The 14,581-nt window shown below is 44.4% G+C and overlaps 1 protein-coding gene across 3 annotated transcripts in view; it reads left to right on the top strand.

Moving 5' to 3' along the window:
- Positions 1-14,581, top strand: part of CAMK1D (calcium/calmodulin dependent protein kinase ID) — a 259,065-nt gene that overhangs the window by 201,589 nt on the left and 42,895 nt on the right. For all 3 annotated transcript variants that reach the window (XM_038740956.1, XM_038740957.1, XM_038740958.1), the window contains exons 4-5: positions 7,175-7,313; positions 10,031-10,157. In XM_038740956.1, the coding sequence (XP_038596884.1) occupies positions 7,175-7,313; positions 10,031-10,157 (266 nt within the window). The remainder of the gene's footprint in view (positions 1-7,174; positions 7,314-10,030; positions 10,158-14,581) is intronic.

Genomic DNA, 14,581 nt, shown 5'->3' with positions numbered 1-14,581 from the left:
GCCCTGAGGCTCTCCAGTCTGAGTCTATTAAATCTAGGGAACAAGTAAATAAGTAGATTCTGGATTTGAAGGGGAGGAAATGGTTTTCCTAGAGTGACATTTTCCTTCGAAGAGTCCTACCTCAGAGATTCTTCCTCTCTCCCATTTCCAGTGGAGACCACCCATCCCAAAGCTCTGGGCCTGCCCTAGCCCAACACCTTTTTTCTAAGTTCTCTTCTTTCATGCCATTTGAATCTCCAACTCCTACCAGGTTTCCTTTCTGGAATAGTTTTCTCTTCTGTTCTCACTTAACATTTCTCAGTTGGTAGATGGCACTGTCTCTCATTGGATTTTTAAAAAATATTTATTCTGAACTTGGGGTTCTAGAGTCTGCTAAGATGGACACTTGATAGGCTCTGTGGTTCTCACTGGTGCCACGTTGGACTGTGTTACCAGCTGCTTCCAAGGGACAAAAAGTTATTTTAGTGAACTTCCTTGTGGGATATTGTTTCAACGTGGCTCATGTAAACAGTGAAGCTCCTTCTATTTCACAGAGTGCCTCCCTCCTTGGTGAGAGAGGTGGATCAGGGAAATCAGACAAATAATAATAATAATAATGGCATTTATTAAGCGCTTTCTATCATTCAATGTGCTTGAAACAAATTACATTGTCAAATGAATTGGAGCAAATGGGGAGGGAATGGTGGATAATCCAAGAAGTGTGCAAACCACGAGGCCTGGTGGATAGAGCATGGTCCTGGGAGTCAGAAGGACCCGGGTTCTAATCTTGGCTCTGCCATGTGCCTCCTGTGTGTCCCTGGGCAAGTTACTTAAACTCTCTGTGACTCAGTTTCCTCAACTGCAAAATGAGAATTCAGTACCTTCTCTCCCTCGTATTTAGACTGTGAGCTGTATGTGGGACAGTGACTGTATTTGACCTGGTTAACTTGTAGCTACCCCGGCAGGTGAAACTATACCATTAAGAGAGAGACAGACAGAGAGACACATGGACAAGAATGAAGCACAAAGAGGAAATCAGCTTGCTCAGGACTCTGTGGAACAGGAATAAAAAAAAACCTGAAAGAGAATCTCGTTCACCCACCCACACATTGACTGAAAAATAAACATCATTGAAGGGAAGGAAGAAAAAGAGCTGCTTCTGAGATCCTCTGTTTGGAATCTTCTGGAACACTGCAGTGTGTTTTAGACCGTCAGTCACACCCACGTGGGATAATCCAGGCAAGACCTTTAGGGCAAGAAACCTGAGCAGGCCTGGGGCAGCACAACAGTTCTTTAGGACTGATTCCCTATTCCCTTCCAATCTCCGTCTTATTCAGCCCCACATTTCACATTCCTAAATTGTCAAAAAAAAAACCTTTATCCCACTTATCAGTGCCGACAACCTCCCCCTCTAGCTATGCTCCCCTCTGGTCAGCCAGAAATTAGGGAGGGAATTTTTTTTTATTCTAGTGAGGTCTGGGGCTTATCTGTAGACTCAATTTATCCATGTCGAACCTCTTTCGATTGATCAATGATGAATTACAGCAGACTGGAGTGCTGTTCAGATGGGCTGGACCCTCTGTTTCCATCTAATCCGAGGATACCTGTCACCTCTTAAACTGAAACTCACCTGAGAGATGATTACAAATTTTGTGAACCAGCCATCTGTTTTTTCTGGCACGAGCATGGGGTAATTAATAGGGTAGTTCTAAATTAACCTAGGAGAGAGACTCTGGATCTGACAGTGAGGAAGGATGTTTGTCCTTGTTTCTGAATTTCCAAGATTGTTCTGCTCCTAAAAGGATGATGGGGGGAAGATACCTATCTTTTGCCAAGCATCTCTTTCAAGTAAGTGCTCCTCTTCACAGTAGTCCACATAAAATATTGAAAGTGATTTTTTTAAGTGAAAGGAAATGCATCTGAAGAGAAAGTGCACAGGTGACCTTCGTGTTGAATTAGTGGGAGCTTCTAGAATCTGGGTGAAAGGAGCCATGAGGGTGGGAGAGTTGGGAGATATGCGAGAAACGTTTTATTTTTGTCAGTAATTCCTGTGGGATACAGCATTCAAGGGGTTAAATACCTGTGGCCTGGTGACTGAAAAGGCACACTTTGTTTTCCTGAAATTTATTAACAGATTGGGATGTGGATGATTTTGTGAATTTAGTAATATCACGGTTTAGATGAATTAAAGCCCTCCATTCTCTGTGGGGAGAGAAGGAGAGAATGTGGGAAAAAAGGGTGAGGGGAAGAAAATGGATTAGAAGAGAGGAGGATGGAGAGAATGGGGAAGACACACTCCAGCAGAAAACTGTACACTGTAAATCAAGGCCTAATAAAGAACCCAGCTCATAAATAAATACTTAAGTTGTGTGAAACCTGCCCTCAGCCCTTGGAGGGTCACTCTGCTCACCTTTGCTCCTTGCAGTGGGAATTTTTCTGGGGTATGTATCCACAGAGCTGCCATGAAAGAAAGATTAAGATGATTCTCTGCAGGCCAAATGGAAGACGATATGTTTATCTGCCACCTCGTCCTTGGAGGTCAAGGCTGAAAAATCAGTTGTTCATGGCTGCCTTGAATCCCATGACCCAGAAAGTGGAAATTGGTTGGAGTCTCAGAGGTTTAAGTACAGAGGCTTTCATCACGTATGCAGACAGAGTGTTTCCAAACACTAAATATCGTTGTCCTCTGACTTACAATAATAATCGTAGTGATAATAATTGAGGTATTTGGTAAGCACTTACTGTGTGCTAAGCTCCATTCACATATCTTAATGCCCCTTACAAAATGCAGACTGTGCCTTCCCATTTGAGGGAGAACCACATGCCAGGGGATCCTAGCTATTATGAAAAGTGAAATGCCGTTTCTTAAGTTTCCGTACAAAAGGAATTTTAATCTTCATGAACCCTAGTGAGTCAAAATGTGGAACTGGCCATATTCTGGATTTTAGATCGGGATTATCCTTCCAGTCTGTTCTCCTTCTGATTCCCATCCCTTCCCATTTCTTCTTCCTTCCATCCCCCTCCTTTTTTTTTCTCCCTTTAGCTTCCCCACTTCTTCCTATCGTCCACCTCTTCCCTACCTCATGTGAGAATTTTGCTGGTTCTTATTGGATAAGAGCTGAGAACTTGGCTTTTAGCCCCTCAAGTTTTCTCCTTCTTGCTCAGTTTTTCTACTATTAAAAAAAAAAAAAGGATAGCCACTCTAGTATAAGGATTAAATGTGCAGTGTGTCAGATTGCTTATAGTGCCTAGAACATCGATGCCATGGTGTCAACTACATTATGTACCAGTTATGGTTTGTGTCTATTTGGCAGCACTGAGTCTCAATCTCTAACTATGGTAGTTTGAAAACTCTCTAACCCACCAACCAGAGTTGAATGCAACAGTGAGTGCTGGAATTTTTTTTTTCAGGAGAGCCAAATGTGCTGTCTTTGGCCTGCTAACTTTGCTTCAGAGGTTACTGGGCATCATTACTCAAATGGCAATTGCTTGGAATGACTCTTGAAGAACAACCCAGGGCTCAGATAATGGAAAAGTCTCCAACACAAAATGGATATTTTATGGCTATAATCATTTTTTTTCATTTATCCATCTTTTAAAAGGATTCCATGTGTTATTCATCGTACATTAATCGACATGACTTGCAGGAAATGGATCAGATTAAGCATTTTCTATTTGGTTGCAGCTGAGGGAAATCTTTTATTTCACCTACTGGGGCAGTTAAAGCTTTTGCTGACAGTTTTATGGCTTCAGTAGCACAAAGTATTTTTTTTTTCTTTTGTTTCACCAAGTTTTTCAAACAGTGTTAACGTGGGGGGTTTTCTGCCTTTCTTTATTCAAGGTGGCATACCTGTTTGAAAGAGGCACAGCGCTTTAGTTTTTTACTGTATTGAGAGGAAGTAAAGCACAAGAAGTGGCATGCTATGGTGTTATTTGTACTGCGGATTTTTCAGCTGCTTACTTCCGAGAAAGTCAGAGTTCAGATAAAATCTCTCAGATTCTATCTCATTCATCCTTAATCAGGGAGCGCCAGGCAGGTTTGATTCCTGCCCCTTTCTAGTCAGGACAATGAGACTCTGAATAGTGAAGTGACTTCTTCATGGTAGCAGATACAGACATCTAAGGTTGCTGCTAAAGTACTCCTCTAGCCTACACTAGCCAGGCCAGCAGGCTGCCTCAGTTGGGCTACACACACTCAGTCAATCAATCAATCAATCAATCGTATTTATTGAGCGCTTACTATGTGCAGAGCACTGTACTAAGCGCTTGGGAAGTACAAATTGGCATCACATAGAGACAGTCCCTACCCGATAGTGGGCTCACAGTCCAAAAGGGGGAGACAGAGAACAGAACCAAACATACCAACAAAATAAAATAAGTAGGATAGAAATGTACAAGTAAAATAAATAAATAAATAAATAAATAAACAGAGTAATAAATATGTACAACCATATATACATATATACAGGTGCTGTGGGGAGGGGAAGGCGGTAAGGCGGGGGGATGGAGAGGGGGACGAGGGGGAGAGGAAAGAAGGGGCTCAATCTGGGAAGGCCTCCTGGAGGAGGTGAGCTCTCAGCAGGGCCTTGAAGGGAGGAAGAGAGCTAGCTTGGCGGATGGGCAGAGGGAGGGCATTCCAGGCCCGGGGGATGACGTGGGCCGGGGGTCGATGGCGGGACAGGCGAGAGCGAGGTACAGTGAGGAGATTAGTGGTGGAGGAGCGGAGGGTGCGGGCTGGGCAGTAGAAGGAGAGAAGGGAGGTGAGGTAGGAGGGGGCGAGGTGATGGAGAGCCTTGAAGCCCAGGGTGAGGAGTTTCTGCCTGATGCGCAGATTGATCGGTAGCCATTGGAGGTTTTTGAGGAGGGGAGTGATATGTCCAGAGCGTTTCTGGACAAAGATAATCCGGGCAGCAGCATGAAGTATGGATTGAAGTGGAGAGAGACACGAGGATGGGAGATCAGAGAGAAGGCTAGTGCAGTAGTCCAGACGGGATAGGATGAGAGCTTGAATTAGCAGGGTAGCGGTTTGGATGGAGAGGAAAGAGCGGATCTTGGCAATGTTGCGGAGCTGAGACCGGCAGGTTTTGGTGACGGCTTGGATGTGAGGGGTGAATGAGAGAGCGGAGTCGAGGATGACACCAAGGTTGCGGGCCTGTGAGACGGGAAGGATGGTAGTGCCGTCAACAGAGATGGGAAAGTCAGGGAGAGGACAAGGTTTGGGAGGGAAGACAAGGAGCTCAGTCTTCGACATGTTGAGTTTTAGGTGGCGGGCGGACATCCAGATGGAGATGTCCTGAAGGCAGGAGGAGATGCGAGCCTGGAGGGAGGGGGAGAGAGCAGGGGCAGAGATGTAGATCTGGGTGTCATCAGCGTAGAGGTGATAGTTGAAGCCGTGGGAGCGAATGAGGTCACCAAGGGAGTGAGTGTAGATTGAGAACAGAAGGGGACCAAGCACTGAACCTTGGGGAACTCCCACAGTAAGAGTCCTCCCTCTTCTGCCACCGTGTCTTCACCCAAGCAGTCCCTTATAATAATTATGGTATTTGTTAAGCGCTTACTATGTGCCAGGCACTGTTCTAAGTGTTGTGCATGGATACAAGCAATCCCTGTCCCACATGGAGCTCACAGTTTCAATCCCCATTTTACAGATGAGGTAACTGAGGCACAGAGAAGTGAAGTGACTTGCCCAAGATCACACAACAGACAAGTGGCAGAGCCGGAATTAGAACTCATGACCTACTGACTCCCAGCCCCGTGCTCTGTCCACTACACCATGCTGCTTCTCTAATGCATGGGCATGGGCCCTTATGCATGGGCAGAGCTACAACCGGCCGGCAAAAACACTGTCAACTTGAAAGTGTCTCACTTTGTTGGCCCACCCCTCTGAACAAGTAACCCTGGTTCTAATCCTGGCGTTGCCACTTCTCTTTTGTGTGACTTTGGGCAAGTCACTCAGCTTCTCTTTGCCTCAGTTATGTCATCTGTAAAATGGGGATTAGATAATGATGATGGTATTTGTTAAGCGCTTACTGTGTGTCAAGCACTGTTCTAAGTGCTGGGGTAGATACAAGCTAATCAGGTTGGATACAGTCCCACGTGGGGCTCACAGTCTTAATCCCCATTTTACAGACAAGGTAACTGTAGCACAGAGAAGTTAAGTGACTTGCCCGAGGTCACAGCAGGCAAATGGCAGAGACAGGATTAGAACCCATTACGTTCTGACTCTCAGGCCTGTGCTGTATCCACTATGCCATGCTGCTTCTCGTCTTGGTATTCTCTTCCCTCTGATTTAGACTGGGAGTCCCATGCCAGGTGGGGACTGGGTCCAACCTGATTATCTTGTCTCTACCCCAGCACTTAGTACAGTGCCTGGCACACAATAAGCGCTTAATGAGTACCATTTAAAACCCAAAACAAAAGCCCAAGAGACCCTCATTTCCAAGTCTGGGAGCACAGTGAGTGGAAATTGGGGGAGGCCACGGAGGGCACACAGTAATCTGTTCTCTTCCTCTGCTCTTCTCGGGGCCCTAGGCAGGGTGGCCTGGATGGAGCCCTCAGCTCTGGAAGCAGATGAGCTGTGAGCTGCCATGGAGGCCTGAAAGCCACGTTCCTCCACACTCACAGAGAGCAGAGACTTGCTCTTGGGAACCACCCGTGGCCACGGGAACATTTGGTGCCTCTTTGGCCTCTCATCTGGGCAGCCTAATTCTGCCCCATCTCCTCCATGTCAGTCAGGTTGAGACAGTGGGGAGAAAATCAGGATACCAGTCACACCAGCCTCCCTCAATCCTGGGCTAACTGGCCTTTCGCAGTCCTGGGCAGGTCGGAAAGAATGTGGTGACCAGTGTTTAAAGAGCCAAACTGTCCACTCATGGGGTTCAAGATCCTGAACCAAGCACAATGCAGTATAGACTCTGGAAATCAGATAATCTGTCACCCCACTGGGTTGTGATGCCTGAGTGTTCACTCTTGTTTCCCTGGGGGAACCTGACACTGTGCTTAAGAGAGAAACCCACACTTTAGGAGTTCCTACAGAATAGATAGGAGGGTGACCCGACTGGGAAATGGATCTGCTGCATTCTGGAAAGAGAGCTTGGATATGTGATGTGATCACCAGCTTTTGCCGTTCTTTATCTGCTACTCACAGTGCTCAGCAGGTGTGTTGACTCTCCTCCTTTGCTCTGTGCTCTTACAGTGTCTCCGGGGGTGAGCTCTTTGATCGCATAGTGGAGAAAGGATTTTATACAGAAAAAGATGCCAGTACACTTATCCGGCAGGTCTTGGATGCTGTATACTACCTCCACAGGATGGGAATTGTGCATAGGGATCTCAAGGTAAGGCCACGGCTTTAAAATGAAAAGGCAAAGCCATTAAACTTTGGTTATGGTATTTCTGAATTAACTAAGCTTTTGGGTGAATAAAACACAAATTGCATGCTACATGGGACGTACCCGTTATATTAATCAATCCATAAATCAGTGGAATTTATTGAGTGCTTAGTGAAGGCAGAGCACCATACTAAACACTATACTGAATTGTGGGGCTTTTTTAAGAATGAAAGCCAAAGGGGGTTTAAATCCCAGTTTCCTCCATTTGCTATGTGGCCTTGGGTAAGCCACTTAACTTCTGTGTGCCTCAGTTATCTCATTTGTAAAATGGCACCAAATAAGCGCTTAACAAATCTAATAAAAAACAAGGTGAATGATGTCCTTGGGTGAATTTTGTACAGTTGCCCAAATTGATTTTTGAAGGGGCCCATTATCCTGGAACTGTATTTTATTGGCAGGAAATTGTGACAGCACCCAGCAACCTTGTCTATTTTTTTAAAAAAAGCATTTCCATTACTCCTACTGACTGTGATCCTATGGGCTTCTCCTCTGGGCCACAGCCCATAGTGCTTCTTCAAGACTTCAAGCTACATAGCACTCTGTTATGCCAACCGGCTTTGGACTTGTATGCTCCAAACACAATGGACAACTTTAAAAAAAGGCAACAACCCAGTTAGCATCCACGTAGGAGGGGATGAGTGGACTGCTGATTGGGGCCTATTGAATATTACTTCTAAACCGAGATAATAGACTATATCACGGTGGGCTTGCTTTTATGTTCGCCTAGGAAAATGGCCAGGGTCACCGGTTGTGCAGGATATTGCATTTTCCTCCTACATCTTCCTTACAAAAATATCTTTAGAATCAAAATGATTTGTCACTGAGGCTTGGAGATGCTCAAATGCACAGAAGGCAATTGTTGAACATAGAATTTTTTATCACTTTAAGACCGTTAACTGTCTTCCTTACAGAGGGAAGTGGAGATTTGCTGAGAAGGATAGAATTAGGGCTTTGGAAGTTTACAGTCGCTTAAGAACTCAAATCAATCTACCTAGGCTCTTGAGGATGGCCAGTTGTCCTCTTTCAGGGAAGGGTATTCCCCCTCTCTCCCCCCACACCCTCCCTCCCTTCCCCCAACACACACACACACACACACACACACACACACACACACACACACACACACACACACATCTTTGACTTTTAGTCTCAGGACTCAAGAACTCGGAAAATGTCCTTTTTTTCCCCAAGTAAGGGAGGGTTGTGAATATAAAATACCTGCTGCTCTCCCAGGCTGACCTTACTGCTCTGTGAAAAGCCACACATTCAAGAACTTGTAGCCTAATGGAAAGACCACAGGTCTAGGAGTCAGAAGACTTGGATTCTAATCCCAGTTCTGCCATTTGCCTGCTGTCACAACTTCTCTGAGCTTCAGTTTCCTCATTTGTAAAATAGAGATTCAGTATCTGTTCTCCCTCCCCGTAAGACTGTAGCTACATGTGGGAAAGGGACTATGTCAAACCTGATTATCTTGTATCTACCCAGGGACTTAGCTCAGTGCTTGGCATATAGTGAGCCCTTAACAAATACTACTACTATCATTATTATGGACTGAAAGTAAAGCTCCTTGGGCATAGAATTCTACAGACATAAACTATCGAAATAAAACCTTGTCCATTCTTATCCCTGTTCTCACCCATCCCTTTGGATCCTTCCCACAACCCATCTTTCCTTACTCACTGAAAACTCAGCCTGACCTAGTGGAAAGAGCACAGGCCTGAGTGTCAGAGGACCTGGGTCTAATCCCGGCTGTACCACCATTTCACTTCCCAGTGCCTCAGTTACCTCATCTGTGAAATGAGGATTAAGACTGGAGCCCCATGTGAGACACGTATTGTGTCCAACTTGATTAACTTGTATCTACCTCAGCATGTAGTACAGTGTCTGGCACACAGTAAGGGCTTCACAAATACCATAAGAAACAAAAAAGTTCCCCTCCAAATAAGTCCACAGTGCACCCCTCTCTTGGTATCAGACCAAAAAGAGGGAACCAAGGGAGGGAAAGGAGATAAAGGAGGCCATATTACCCTAGTGAAAGCTCTCCCTACCTCCCACCCCACTTGGCTGCTATTCGAACACTATAGCTCTGACTTTCACATCCCCTTTGAGATTCCCTCATGAGCCTAAAGTTTGAGGTATAATTTTCTACACTTTGACTTCCCATCAAGAATGGTGGGCCTAATTGAAAGGAGAAATACTGGACAAAAAAATGAAAGCAGTCTGAGAGCATCCTCTACCAGCCCAGCCCTAGATTTTGTAGGCCCGATTATAGTATTTGTTCAGCGCTTACTATATGCCAAGCACTGTGCTAAGCTTTGGGTTAGACAAAAGATCATCAGGTGGAACACAATCTCTGTCCCAAAAGGGGTAGAGGGAGAACAGGCATTTAATCCCCATTTTACAGATGATGGAATTGAGGCACAGAGAAGATAAGTGACTTACCCAAGGTCACACAGCAGGTAACTGGTAGAGTCAGGATTAGGTCTCAGGTCTTCTAACTCCCAGGCCTGTGCTCTATCCAGTAGGCCATGCTGCTTCTCACAATATAGGGTCTGCTCTTTCTGCTGCTATGGTGACTATGTTCAAGTATTTTAGCCAAGTCTGCCCCTTGATATTTCCCAGTTTAAAAGAGTTGGTAACTCATTGCTGCATCTTCCTTCTAGCCCGAAAACCTGCTATACTACAGCCAGGATGAGGAGTCTAAAATCATGATCAGTGACTTTGGATTGTCAAAAATGGAGGGAAAAGGAGATGTCATGTCTACAGCTTGTGGCACACCAGGATATGTTGGTAAGTTTGTTTTATCAGCAATTAATGCCTGAGTTTGACAGGGTGCATAGGGGTGGTGGTGAAGGGAGACTGAGTCACCATTAACTGTGTGAAGTTGGCTCATGATCAGTCGCTATGAGATGATTTTTAAAAAGAGGATTATGAGCTTCTGGAATACATAATTAGGGGAGGTTGTGGAATCCCCAACCTCGAATATCTTTAAAGATCAGTCGACAGTCATCGCTGTAAAATGGTAAAGGTGCCATCTCATCTAGGAGCTGGGGGATGGGCTTGGTGACTCTTGAAGGGTTGTATTAGCATTCCACTTCCCTTGGTTCACGAAGGTGATGCCCCTTATGGTTACATTTGGAGTCGAAAGGGCTCAGCTGTGCCTTGCGATCCCTGAGGGCTTGTGTTCAGTGCCTTTGTGGTGCAGAGACCGGGATTGAAGACAAATCTCCAAAACCTAAAGGATGGAGATTGAGATTCATCCTGCTCTCTGATGTCCTGAGCAGGAAACCTTCATGGGTGACTCTCCAATGCCTGCCAAAGTCATTCAACAGCTTAATGTCTTGTCTTATGCCGTCGAGTCATTTCCGACCCATAGCGACACCACGGACACATCTCTTCCAGAATGCTCCGCTCTCCACCTGCAATCATTTTGGTAGTGTTTCCATAGAATTTTCTTGGTAAAAATATGGAAGTGGTTTACCACTGCCTCCTTCTGCACAGTCAACTGGAGTCTCTGCCCTCAACTCTCTCCCATACTGCTGCTGTCCAGCATGGGCCAGTTTTGACTTGTAGCAGATTGTCTTCCCCTTGCTAGCCACTGGCCAAGCTAGGAATGGAAAGGTAGGCCTCTGCTTGACTCTCCCTCCCATAGTCAAGTAGCGACCCTGAGAGGGGCCCAGCTTAATGACTGATGTACAGATCTGAGGCTGGAGGTGCAGTAATATGTTCCACTCTCTGGAATATAGTGACTTGGCTTGAGGTCTTAAAAATACAGCTGAACCTTGTTTCATGTTTATATTAGTCATATTTAAAAGGGTCAAGTTGCTTCACAAGCATTTATAATTAGCTATTCATTTGAACCACCCCTTTAAGGGAGAGGTACAAAGGAAATTTGCCTAGCTTTGGAAGCACAAGTCAGAATTAAATAATCAATTTATTAGGCCTCTTTCATAAGCCAGAAAGATGTGGGCCTAGGCACTACTTCAGTGATCTTAATGTAGACATAAACAGTGCTCATGGGAGAATTTACTAACTTTGGAAGCACGTCAGGATTAAATAATCAATTTATTAGGCCTTTCATAAGCTAGAAAGATGTAGTAATCCTTGTACTACTTCAGCGATCTTAATGTAGGCATAATCAATGCTCCTTTGAGAATTTACAGTTTAGATTCAAGACATATGTTAAAGATCAGCTAATTTAAAAGTTACATTTGCCCTTTTAATATCCATTTCCTCCAAGTTTTGCTAAGTGGAAGGAAGGCTAAAGGGGAACTGAGATAAGAGGGGTAAGGGATTAGGGAGAGACATAAGTAGGTGGCACTCTAGAAGGGTTGAGGGGAGGGAAAAGAGGTCCAGGACTGAGGAAAAGAACTAGCTGATCAGGATTCGAACCTGTGACTGCTGCTTTGTCAGTCCCTTGCTTGGCCACTGCCTCACCCTGTCTTTATGAGGTGAGTTCTCACGGAAAGGGAAGGGATCACTTACTAATAATAATTATGGTATTTAAGTGCTTACTATGTGCTGAGCACTGTAATAATATCTATATACGAGATCATCAGGGCTCATATGGGGCTAACATTGTAAGTAGGGGGGAGAACAGCTATTGAATTCCCATTTTGCATGTAAGAGAACTGCGGCCCACAGAAGTTAAGTGACTTGTCCGAGGTCACACAGCAGGCAAATGGCAGATGTGGGATTAGAACTCGGGTCCTCTGGCTCCCAAGCCCATGTTCTTTCCACTAGGCCTTGCTATGTTAAGAGGTCCATGTCTGATGCTGGCCCGGAAGGGATGAGTGGTGTCGTGTCCTGTCTTTCAGCACGTCTGGTTCTGGAACAGTGAGGTGGTGGCCACAGGGCTACCCTGGTCTCATATGTCTGAGGTTGGGCAATGGTTTTTATTTTATTTTATTTCAATTTATTTTATTTTATTTTTTCGTGTGTGTGTGTGTGTGTGTGTGTGTGTGTGTTCGTTCAATAGTGTCCTCAAGTTCTGGCCAGACCATTAGTAGGCAAGTGGCTAAGAAAATGAAGGAGACATGTTTATTCCCAGGCCCCTTAAAAAGAATCAGGAGCACCTATTCCAAACTATCCTGAGCTACAGGAGCTTAAAGAATGAAACCAGTTTTCGATCATCCAGCCCAGCCTCTCTCACAGATTCTTTGGGGTGCTGGTCCAGGCCAAGGTGTGAAATTGCTGTGCTGTCCAGTTGTCCTATTTCTTTCTTCAACTCTGAGCACCTTTCAAAATGGGATAAAACTCTCCTGATAGATCATTTATCTATCTCACACCATTTGTAACATTCCCCGCCTGAAACTTGGAAATACAGTGGCTTTTGCCACCAATTTTCTCTTCTCCCGTGCCAAGCTCTGCAGGATTTCTCAGTGGCCACCACCCAAACTGTCTGGTTTTGTTTAAAACTGTGACAATCTCCCTAAGCCCCTACCCCAGTGGGTTCTGTACACTGGTGGCTGCTCTCTCTCTCTCTCTCTCTCGAGAGAGAGAGCAGATGGAGCCAGCATATTATTTTTCGGTGGGAAGAGTGGGGCCTGAAAATACTGGTTATTTCTTTCCCATAACAGTTGGGAAAGAACTGGCCCTCTAAAAACACTGAGAGGGGAGAGGACAATACCAAACAAAGATTGGGTGTGGCACAGAGGGAGTTTAAGGGGCAACAGTGGGAGGCCAAACATCTAGAAAAAGACAATGTAAACAGGGAGGAGAGTTTCTAAAGAACTTCCCTATCCCTACACTCACCAAATAGCAAATCAGAACCCACCAGGACCAGCTAGGCTGAAGCTTAGTGGAAAGAACGTAGGTCTGAGAGTCAAAGTCCCTGAATTCTAATCCCAACCCTGACACTTGCCTGCCATGTGACCTTGGGCATGTCACTTTATTTCTCTGTGCCTACGTTTCCTCATCTGTAAAATGGGGATTCAAAACCTGTTTTCCCTCCTCCTAAGACTAAGAGCCCAATGTTGGTCAGGGACTGTGTCCGACCTGATTATCTTTTATGTACCCCAGCACTTTGGACAGTGCTTGGTACACAGAAAGCACTTAACAAATACCACAATTACCATTATTATTAATTTCATCTCTGATCCTCCTCTCAGAACCAGGCTGAGCCCCAAAAGTAACAATTTCTAGTCTTTTTTTATTTAGTTAAAAAAAAATTACTGTTCTCAACCCTTCATCAACTCTTTCATGCATGGTATAAACCACATTTGAGAAACACCTTGATATGCTCTTTGTAAATTAGTCAACTGATCTTTTAAGGTGGTAGTCTTTCATTCATTCAATCGTATTTGTTGAGTGATTATTGTGTGCAGAGCACTGTACTGAGCTCTTGGAAAGTACAGTTCTGCAATAAAGAGACACAGTCCCTGCCCACACCAGGTTTACAGTCTGGTGTGCTTCTCAAAGTGACTTGTAGTGTTTCTCAAAGTTCTAATCAATGGTATTTATTGAGTGCTTACTGTGTGCAGAGCACTGTATTAAGTGTTAGGGAAAATAAATACAAAAGAGTTGATAGACATGTTCCCTCGATGGAGAGACAGACATTAATATAAATAAATAATTTAAAATGTGTAATTTATAGATATGTACATAAGTACTGTGGGGTGAGAACCTTCTAAGAAAACCTTCAGTAGACAATGGTATGGAAGAGGAATTGATGTTCGAATTAAACCCTTCACATTCTTCAATATGAATTGAGGCCAGATTTTTTTTACCAGGTGTAAATGAGAAATTTTTATGAGTGTGGCCTAGTGGAAGGAATACAGGACTGGGAATGAGGAGTCTTGGGTTCTAACCCCTGCTCAGCCACTTTCTGACAGGTGATGTTATGCAAATCACCTAACTTCTCTCTGCCTCAATTTCTTCATCTGTAAAATGAGGATTAAATTCCTTTTCTCCCTTCCACTTAAACTGTGAGCCCCATGTGGGACAGGGCCTGTGTCTGACCTAATTATTTTGTACTTCTTCCTTGCTTAGCACATAGTAAGCACTTAAAAAAATACAATTATCATTGTTATTATTATTATTACTAGATGGTAGAGCAATGAACTCCTGTTTGGAAAACTCATTAAAATGCTATTATTAAAGAAGTGCTATTCAGAAAACTGTTTGAAGCATTCCTTAAATGACTTCATTTATGTCCCCCTGAATCAGAAGAATCACACTCTTGAAGTATCAGAAATGCCCTTGATGTGGAAATA

This window comes from Tachyglossus aculeatus (assembly GCF_015852505.1).
Source record: "Tachyglossus aculeatus isolate mTacAcu1 chromosome 12 unlocalized genomic scaffold, mTacAcu1.pri SUPER_6_unloc_1, whole genome shotgun sequence".
Lineage (NCBI taxonomy): Eukaryota > Metazoa > Chordata > Mammalia > Monotremata > Tachyglossidae > Tachyglossus > Tachyglossus aculeatus.
Note: the sequence above shows the minus strand (reverse complement) of the source record. Positions and strands in the feature narration are given on the sequence as shown.